This window comes from Meriones unguiculatus, chromosome 1 (genome assembly GCF_030254825.1).
Source record: "Meriones unguiculatus strain TT.TT164.6M chromosome 1, Bangor_MerUng_6.1, whole genome shotgun sequence".
NCBI lineage: Eukaryota > Metazoa > Chordata > Mammalia > Rodentia > Muridae > Meriones > Meriones unguiculatus.
The window spans coordinates 14,668,063-14,678,062 of record NC_083349.1 but is presented as its reverse complement, the minus strand read 5'-3'; the positions used below and the strand labels follow the sequence as shown (position 1 = coordinate 14,678,062).

The 10,000-nt window shown below is 45.9% G+C and overlaps 1 protein-coding gene across 11 annotated transcripts in view; it reads left to right on the top strand.

Moving 5' to 3' along the window:
* The window catches only part of Ebf3 (EBF transcription factor 3), a 118,628-nt gene that overhangs the window by 71,583 nt on the left and 37,045 nt on the right, over positions 1-10,000 (top strand). For 7 of the 11 annotated variants that reach the window (XM_060381560.1, XM_060381509.1, XM_060381563.1 and 4 more), the window contains exons 7-8: positions 6,005-6,086; positions 9,750-9,894. In XM_060381560.1, the coding sequence (XP_060237543.1) occupies positions 6,005-6,086; positions 9,750-9,894 (227 nt within the window). The remainder of the gene's footprint in view (positions 1-6,004; positions 6,087-9,749; positions 9,895-10,000) is intronic. The other 4 variants (XM_021635086.2, XM_021635084.2, XM_021635083.2 and 1 more) reach the window with 1 other exon arrangement.

Genomic DNA, 10,000 nt, shown 5'->3' with positions numbered 1-10,000 from the left:
TTGGAAATCCGATACGTATTGACCTGTGTACTATCTCAGTGCACAGATCTGATGTCAGCAGAATGTAGTCATGTATAGGAACTGCTCATTACAGGTTTTGTGAGGGAGGCACATTGTCTCTGAAGCGCCTGGACCCGATCGGCTAGAATTGCTCAGTAGTCAATACTCCAGCAACTGATGGCCCGGCGTGCACACATCACAGCTGCGACCACTGCTTTCAGGGACTTGCCAGCAATTAGCAGGAACCTCAAGGTTCACTCGGCCACTCTCTTATCAGTCAGGGGAAAGTCTCTTAAAGGCTCTATTTTTTTTTTTCATTTGACTCTTAACCATTTCATTTCAATAGCCAGTAAAGCATCTCAGCCACCCACATCTCAGAGGCCTCAGTCCCGCCCCGCCCCTCTCATGCTGTTCTCCTTTGCGGCGGGGACTTGTGAAGTGAAACTGACGTACAACAGGGCATTAACCATTTGGGAAGTGAACAGTTCAGAAGCACTTGGCACACTTGTGAGGCTGCAGGGCCAACACCTCTCTCTAGCTCAGAAAGCTTTCTTCACCCGCCAAAGGAAACTTCGCAAACCGGAAGCAGTTGTTCCTCATCTTCCCCACCCCATGCACACATGCCACATGTCTGCACACATGCACACATGCACATCCACACATGCACAGCAGCAGTAGCTTACCCTTAGCGGCTGCTCACAACTCCTTCGGTCTGGAACATCCCAAGAGAGCAAGAGACCTGCTATTTTCATGTGTGTTTTACAGGCAAAAGCTAAGTCTCTGTCTCATTACAGAATACAGGAATGTTTGTCCCTTTTGAAGCCGAGTTTTCTGGTGGGTTGCCAACACTCCCCGTTTTTTTTTTTGTTGTTGTTGTTGTTTTTTGTTTGTTTGTTTTTTGTTTTCTCACTTCAGTTAAAATGTATTAAAATAGTAGTAACTAGAGTCATGGGGGCCTATCTTGCTGGGTGTGTCCCTCCCTGCAGCCCATAGTGTCGGCACACCCTGACTTACACAGGACTGCTTCCAGGTTTTGGCTGATTGACTGGAGCCCTACCCACCATCACCCGAGTGCATTGCCCATTAAAGGCTCAGACTTACAGCTAAGAACAAGCCACTTAGCTCCCATAAAAAAAAAATCACCCATATTTCTCCTGGCCTCCAGTTTCCTGGGCTGCACATGACTGTGGGCTAGGAGAAGGTTGTGCCTCCAGCGACAGGCTGGAACCAGGTGCAGGAGGGATCCTGGAGAAGCCAGAGTTCTTTCCTTGGCATTTGGTCCCTTAACCTTCGAGAAGCTGGAACACCTTGGGACTGCTTAGCTTGACCACAGGTCTTTCATGAAGATACTTGGGGTTAGGCGCTCCAGCGCGCTGTTACTCACATTTTCAAACTCTGGCAAAACCAAACTCTGGAACCGTCTCTTCCTTGACAACCAAAACTAACTAAATAAAAGTCCCTAAAGCGCACTGCAGAACCTCAGAGGACCTGTACCCTTCAAATAAGTCGCAGCCAAGAGGACTTGAAGGGGCTTGAAGTGAGACCTCTTCCAAGTTCCCCTGTCCTCCTCAGTCACCAGGGTACACCCTCGGAGCCTGCCACATTTCTACAGAGCCGATCTATTTTTCCTTTGACCAGAGGGAAAGAAATCATTACCGTATGATTAGTGGCTTCGGTTAGGTAAAAACATCAGTGTCAGGGAGGAAGGGAGGTGAGTGGTATTAATTACCTAACCCTTGCTGGCAGGCCGATTTTATCAGTGACTTGGCCACTGGTAGCCCAGCTCTTGATGGACGTGGGTGAGTTTGGAGCCGCCTGGAAACATGAAGGAAGGGCTGGTGTCAGATGAGAGGCATCTCATCAGCTTTTCTCTGACAAACCAAATTCATTCCTTATGTAATTGATAACGGCCTTGGCCAATTATTTCCCACATTACAATACACAGAGGCCCCCTTTACAGGTTTTGCAGGGCTGTAATTAGCTATGCTAATATCCCCTTTATTGGCCCTAATATTGCTGAACACCTTTTGCCATCCTGGAGCCCACTAGAGCCCCATGGCCTGTCAGGACTGCTGATTATTGAGAAGGATAGCTTTAATCAAACATAATTGCAGTTAATTTTTCTCTCCTGCTCTCTGTTGCCAGCGTCTAATGCCACGGACTCCTTGATATTCCATTAAATTACAATTAAACAGCCTCCTTTGTCTCTGATTGTCCTGAACACCACCACAAAGTTCTGTAGCCGTTTAAAGGAGAGCTGTTTGGTCCTAATTGCCTGCTAGCTCACAAAGGGCCAATTTACACAATACCCATGTAGAATTTAAACAGTTCATAATGTAATGGATATTACACAGGAGCCTAACACTACAATTAAAATGATTTTCATCAGATAGAGAAGCTTCGGTTAATCAGCTTCATAAAAGTAAATATAAATGAACTAATTCATAGCTTAAACACACAGAGATGGAGCTGACTTTGAAATTAGTTACTGTGGTGGGGGTTCTGCTCACCCCTTCTTCTGGGATACCCACACTGGGCTCTGGTGGAAATGGTGGGTCCCAATACTTCTAGCCTCTCCTGAAGCAGCTTCATTCCTCTGCTGCCCTGTACTCACATTAACATTGGAGTTGTTTGTTAGGTCTCTGGTGCAACATCATTAAAGCAAAACTCTGAGCGTTCCTCATTGGGTACCACAGGCCACACCCTTCCACAGCAGGAGGATAAGTTGCGGCATCAGGAGAGGAGCTCCAACTTAAACTCAGGCTATTGAGCTAGGCTTACTGTTCTTCTAGGCAAAGGCTTTTCTGTGTCCTCATGTTCCCAGCCCACGATCACCGGGACCTCAGGCATTAGAACAGTGAATCAGCCCTCTCAGGAAGGGACGAGAATAGCATCATGGCGTCTGTCCTCATCTGTGCAACATCCAGGAAAGTCTATTACCACAGTGATGGCATCTTACTCTCTGCCTGAGAACTTTCTGGAAATTTTCATGATGTTTCCAAGTGGACTATTCCTGGGGAGTGCTTGGCGATCAGCAGTTTGTCTCTAGCCAGTGTCTTCCCCTCTGCCTGTAAGAAACAAGTAAATAAAGCCCATATTTCAAGCTTGATTTACTCTGGTACCTACTGTGAAAGATGATGACTCTTTAGGGAAATAAAGATAGGGTCAGGGAATTAGTGCACATAACGGTCACTTTGACGTTGGGCCAGCAGATGCCAGGGAAACACACTGTACACAATTAGGCATAATGTACTAATGACAGGTTAGGATTTTTATCGCTTCCTTGCGATCCAGCGGCAAATCCACGTTTAGCAATAATAAAGAGTTTATTGGTGCTAAAGCCAAAGATTTTCTGACATAGGAAGGATTTTTTTTTCCTTTCATAATAGGAGTATTAAATCCTTTGTGTATCAGACTCTGGAAGTGAGATATGTAAAGTGGTTGTCAGATATTTCTTAGGAAACAGCCAATTAAAGGGTAATTGAGTAAAGGATGTGGGAATTACTGTTGGACTTCATGCGTGGGCATTCAGTCTCCAACCCCTTTCCCAAACATTGCAATAGCACACCTCATGGAGCGCGCCCACTCCCACGCAACAGCGCGCAGTGTCAGCAGGCTCGCCTTGGCTGGGCTGCATTCCCCCCAGCCCTATGAATCCTTCATTTCCTCCTAGAATTAAACAGAAGCAAAGCCAGAGTTGAAATAAGCACCTCTTGTGTTTGGAGGTTTTCCTCCGGCCTGGCAAGGTAGCGCTGGCTTGTGGTGTCCTGTGTCTCACTGGGAGCTTGGGAAGGATCCTCGTCTGCAGAGGGGTTCCCCCCAGTAGATCTTTCCCTCGCATCCGGGACCGCTGCCAGCACACATTCTGCATAGAAGCAGAGCTGTGATTTCTACATGCAAGAAAGAGAACAAGCACGAACATGTGTGCATGACGTCTGTGTCCGCTTCGGCTCCCAGCTGCCCCTGTGCCCCCATGGTGCGGTGCGTTTGTGACATCCCACACCCAGTTTTGCTCTTCTATCTGTGAAGTCGTGACAGTTGAAGTCCCAGAATGCCCAGGGAGGCTTAGGATATCTTTAAAGCCCACTCAGCTGTCTGAGAGGTAGGAGCACTAAGCTGGCTAAACAGACATCAAGGAATTTAGAGCGACTTCCTTCCTGAGGAAGAGGAGAAATCTTTCATTTTCAAAAAAAAAAAAAAAAAAGGCCCCAACACCAGCTCTGCGCAGGTACCTCTGCGGATGAGCAGCTTCTCGGCCGGCGCCTGCTCAGATTAGCCGGGTGGTAATGTGGGGCATAATTGCACCGTGTGGCTGTCCCTGAAGTGAAAACCTAATTGCCTGACAGGACGATAACTTTGTGGCGCCCTCACCTTGTTAGGCCCTTTCTGATGCAGTTCAAATGCAGTGTGGCCGCAGGTGCGCCTAATTTACCTCGCCGCAGAACGTGTGGAGTTTAATTGCACAGTGGTTGTTAGGAAAAATTGGTGGGTGGAATATCAAGTGACTCGCTCTAGCTGATGGCAGATGGTGTTAAGAGGCATTGTGAGCTAAGTGTAGAGGTGAGGTGAGTTAATAAAAGATGTAAATTCTGGCCCAAAGTAGCAAGGACTCATGGTATGTAAGAAAATTTAATTGAATGGCCACCATTCTTAGCCTCATCAAAGACATTCTCTTCTGCCCTCCTTGGGTCTTCCAGGATGTGTTAGGAAGAGAAACGAGCCTTAGCCTGTGGAGTCTTTTATTTATTTATTTATTTATCTATTTTTTTCATATTGTAATCACTAACGAAGAGCTCTGAACATGAAAGACCGAATTCAAGGAAGTTTTATGAAGTACCATAAAACATCAGTCACTTCTAAACAAGACAGGTGACATTTGGGGAGAAAACAGAGCAGGTGTTTTTTGTAGCCTCGCTGCACAGGCTCTTAGCCACAGTGGTGATGTGCTAGCGGGAATACACCTTCTTCTCGCGATGGACATGGCCTTTGCACGTAGAGATGGAGACTGTGCAGGGACAAGATCCATGAGCGGTTGTCTCACAGCTAGGCTGCCTAGCGTTCACCTGTTCATACTAAGGCGGCGCATCTGTTTGTCACTGTGCAGGAACGGGAACAACGAGACGATTGTATTTTTGTCAAAGCCTCTCAACACACTGTCAGGACTCCTGAGTCTTTCTGCCGAACATAAGGCCAGGTCTGATGAGAGGTGAAGCTGGTTTCCATGCTTGGCCTCTTCCTCTTCCCTCTCACCAGGGCTGGGACATGTTCCTCCTGTGCTCTTTCTGAGCAAGACTTTTTGTGAAAGTGCCCAAACCTACCAGCTAGACCCTTAAAAACACAGAGACCATCCGCAGAAATCATGGTCACCCCATACCCCATTTTGTGAGAGTTAACCTATTGGAACCATTTTTTTTAATTAAATTTATTCTTTGACTATTTTCTACCTGTATAGAGTTCATGCTGACTGTGTCCATACCCCTACCATAACTTTAAAACTTAGTCTTTGATAGTGTATTTGCTTTGGTTAGATAAACTCTGGGAACTGGGGTTTCCAGATAAATCTAGCACATTCAATAGAATTTCAACTTTGATATTTTTACATAGATTCACTTTAGGATACTTTTATACTAAAAGTCAGCTGTTGCTTGTCCAAAATTCGAATTTTACTAGGCATTCTCCGTCTTTATTGGCTGATGCTGGTGTCCCTGTCTGGGGTGGCTGTGTTCCTAAAGGCTAATAGTTTGGAAAAGATCCTTGCAGGAAGTGGTCCCTCAGAAAGACAGTTGTTATTATAAATCTTGGAAATCTGTAGTGGCAGGCAGCGGCGCCACTCAGAACGGAGACCAGGAGCCTCTGCTTACCAGTCCCGCAGCTGCATTCAGCATCACCCCCTGTGTGGTAGCCAGCATATCCGTGGGGTCTCTTCTGTTATTTCTGTGCGAGTGTCTTTGTTGTTGTAGTTTCGTGGGCTAACCCTAACTCTCCCTTCTTTGTGTTTTTGTAGATTCTTTCTAAAGTTCTTCCTCAAGTGCAACCAGAATTGCTTGAAGAATGCAGGCAACCCTCGGGACATGCGTAGGTTCCAGGTACGTATCCACGGCACCCCCGAAAGGCACCAGCCCAACCTGCCTGTCCTGCCAAATTTTCAGAGTTCTCAGAAAGCTCTTCAGTTCCCCAAAGGTAGTAGCACAGTAAACTTGATTAGTTTGATTAAAAAGAGGCAAATAAGGGACTGGAGATGTGGCTCAGTGGTTGAGAGTACTTACTGCACTCGCAGAGCACCTGGGTTCAGCTCTCAGCACCCACGTAGGGCCTCACAACTATCTCTAGCTCCAGTTCCAGGGGGTCCAACACTGAGGGCACCTGCACTCCTGTGGTCCGTCCACTATACTCTGGCACACACGTACACCTAAAATTAAGTAAATAACTTAAAAATAAACAAAATATTTTAAAATGATCTAGTGCTTTCAGTATGCCAGCCCTACGAGTCCGTGCAGGGGCAGGGAAGGAGGGATGACCATGTGACACGAGCCACGTGACATGAGCTCTGAAAACTTGGCCAGGCTGATGATGCACATTTCAGGGATCAAATAGCTGGTTGATTGCTTGTCCTGTATGGGGTTGGCGAGTGGGAAGAGGACCATGGTGGATATGCTTGGTGTCTGGAGCCTCCTCCTAAAGGGTCTGTACCCACTTAGCACAGGCCTCTACAGATTTTTCTAGCTTCCAAGGTCCAACGTGTCTACTAACTCCCTCCATTCAGAGTCCAACCACTACCAGACTGTTCTGAATCTAGGCTTGCACATGCCCGTTTGCAATAATATGTCCTGCAAGGGAGAGCAGTGTTGGCTTCAAGGACCAGTTATGACAACATGAATATTTTTCTTGTCTTTATGGATGACTGGAAGGCCCACTCAGGTTCCTGGGCCCGCTATGTATGAGATAGGCTGTCTTGCTGATTTTCACTGTAAAATCAGAAGACCCAAGTACCAGTGGATATGAATCCTAGATTAGCTACATTACTGAGGGAGTCTCATTTGGGATGTCAACTTTGTTGGTCAAGTAGGTCACAGTGTTTGTAGGGCTCTATGGGTTTGTAGGGTTCCTATGTAGGGTTCTTCAGGCCTTCAGAGAAGTATGTGATGTCCATCTTCTGCCTTCATGCTCTTCAGGAAAGCAGGTCCCTGATTCACCAGTACTGACTTTCATGACTGGAGATAGCATTTCTTGTAAACTACTGGGCCAGGATTCCCCCCCCCCGCCTTTTTTTCTTTTTTCTTTTTAAACACAAGAGACCACAAGGCATGGGCATAGTGGGTCCATCTAGGCAGAGGAGGCCACATCAGGCTGAGTAGCAGGGTTCTGTTTGTCTCAGCAGTGATAAGTCCATCCCTATGCATTGTGAGGCAATAGTGACTCTGGTAACTTCAATTTCCTCAGCCTCTCAGAAGGTTTACCTGCACTTCGGGCACATCATGGCTTACTTGATACCTGATGCTTGCCATGGTGCCATAGTCCCTGTATTTTCCTCTCAGTGCACTGCAGGGTTGACCCATACCTGACAATGCAGTGTATTTGTTTGTTTTCTCCATTTTCCCTGGTGACTGATTTCTGCATAGATGACAGAACACAGACAATGTCTTTAAATATTTTTATTTTCGCCTTTTCCTGTGTCTTTTTCTTAACGTATATTGGTCAAGCCTGTGTCTCGATACTTTCAGGTCACACGTTCCTGAAAGTTTTTGTTTTTGTTTTTTAATGCTCAGGGCAGGCTAGACAGGCATAGCCCAGGGAGGTCCTTGATAAACAGAATAGCCCCTAGGTCCTCCAGACAAAGACCGCTAGGCCATGGATGACACCATAGTGGTGGCAAGGCACTCAGAGCAATGTCAGGTCTTCAGAACAGAGGATTGAACCTCAGACTAGAGTGGGCATCATGGCTGCGCCGACCATGTTTTCCAGTTCAGTCTGATATTACTGAGCCCTTTTCATCCTGACAGACACAGGAAGCAAAGAATTCAAGGGGAGTGTCCCCAGTTGCTGAGGGTGTGTATGTATCAGGGCCCCTGCACCATGATCTCCTGGGGCTAAGATTTTAAAAGTCAGGTTTTTTTTTTTTTTTTTTTCACACATATCCTTATATAGGCTTGTAACTTTGAATCCTCTTTTACACTTAAAATACTTTGTACTTGTTTACTTGTTTGTGTGTGTTTCTTTGAGATAGAGTCTGGCTGTGTAGCACAGGCTTGCCCAGAACTTAATATTTTCCTGTTTTAGCCTCCCAAGTGCTAGGATTATAGGTGTATACCACTGCGCCTGGCAAAACTATTTATTTCTCTTTCATCAGCTACAAAAATCAATTTGCTTCACTTGTTTTATTAATAGGCTTTGTCTTAGTGCCATTTTCAGGTTTATCAAAGGTCCTTGCAGTGGTTTTGAGACCTCCTGATGCCCTGAATCTCTTACCCCAGTTTTCTGTCGCAGACATATTTGGGGCAACATATTCTTATATCGGAAATAGACTTGCTATTGGTTACTACTCACTTGGTAGCATGGGCTTGTTACCTTCTATTTATCTGGCAGTCTTCACTCCACGCTCCCCGGCCCAGTGTTCTCAGGAGGAGCTGGCCCCAGGACCTGGCCAGGTGGGGCTCTGGGACTGCTTGAGCCAGGCATCTTTTATGTCAACTCCAGGCTCAAGTTTCTACACTAAACGTAGACTCAGCTCTTTGCTCTTCCAGGTCCTCTGACCCAGCCATGTTAGACACTCTGCAGACAGGCCGCCCTTTGCTGCTGCCTGGTCTGCTGAGATGTGCCATTTCTGGGAGGCTCCCCGTGAGCTCACTGGGAAGAGAACGGCTGGCTGAGGCAAGGTGGCTCTCTGTGTGGTGGCTTCAGTTTCTCCTCCCGTGAGGCAGCCAGGAAGCTCCCTCTGCCCTCTCTCCCTTAGACATGCTCTGAACCTCTCGTGGACCCTTGCCACCTTTTCTTATGAGCTTGAGGAAGGATCGTTTTCCTGGATTGAAAAACATTTCCACAATTCAAATTTAGTTAGGTTTTTTTTTTTTTTTTTTTTTTTTTTTTTTTTTTTCAGGTGCAAAGAATTTCATTCTTAGACGTTGAACATAATTGTATAGTTGACTCAGGGGTCATCTGCTGATAGAATGGGAGAGGCAGGGGTAGCAGTGAGAACTCTGATTTTATGAAGCTTTTTTTTTTTTTTTTTTTTTTTGAAGGGGGGACAACTGAATCCTCCCTGTTAGGCCTTCAAGAGAGGCTAGTCTCAAGTGAACTAATTTAAATTAGATAAACTATCTAATCAATATGTGAGCAGATCAATCAAAACAGAGGTTTTCAAATGAGTGGCTAGAGGGGTATTTCGGAAGCTAATGGCTAGGAGAATATTTCTGTGAATTGAATCCACTTGTTAGCATAATAAGAGATTAAACCCTAATTAGTGGAGCAGGTTTTCTTTTCTTTTCTTTCTTCTTCTTCTTTTATTTATTTATTTATTTTTTGAAAAGAAGCAATCTTGAGTCAAAACAAAACAAAACAACCCACCCCCCATTAGCCAAAAAAAAAAAAAAAAAAAAAAAGCAGCTGTGAATGCACTTCAGTCAGTGGAGAGTTTCCAGAATAAGTGAGGTCTCGGAAGCACAGCCTCTGAGCTGGCTTTTATCTCGCTCGCACGGCGCCCGCCCAGGCTTTCCTGTGCCAACTCCATTTTCAAATCCACTTCGTCTTCACAGGTCGTTGTATCGACAACAGTCAACGTGGACGGCCACGTGCTGGCCGTGTCTGACAACATGTTTGTGCACAACAATTCCAAACACGGGAGGCGGGCCCGCCGCCTAGACCCGTCAGAAGGTACGGCCCCTTCTTATCTGGAAAATGGTAGGCACATGCTACATGTATTTTTTTTTTTTTTAATTTGCAATGCTTCTTTTTTCCTTTGTACCATCCTTTATGTTAATTCACGTGGAGTTGCTCTCACCAGGCG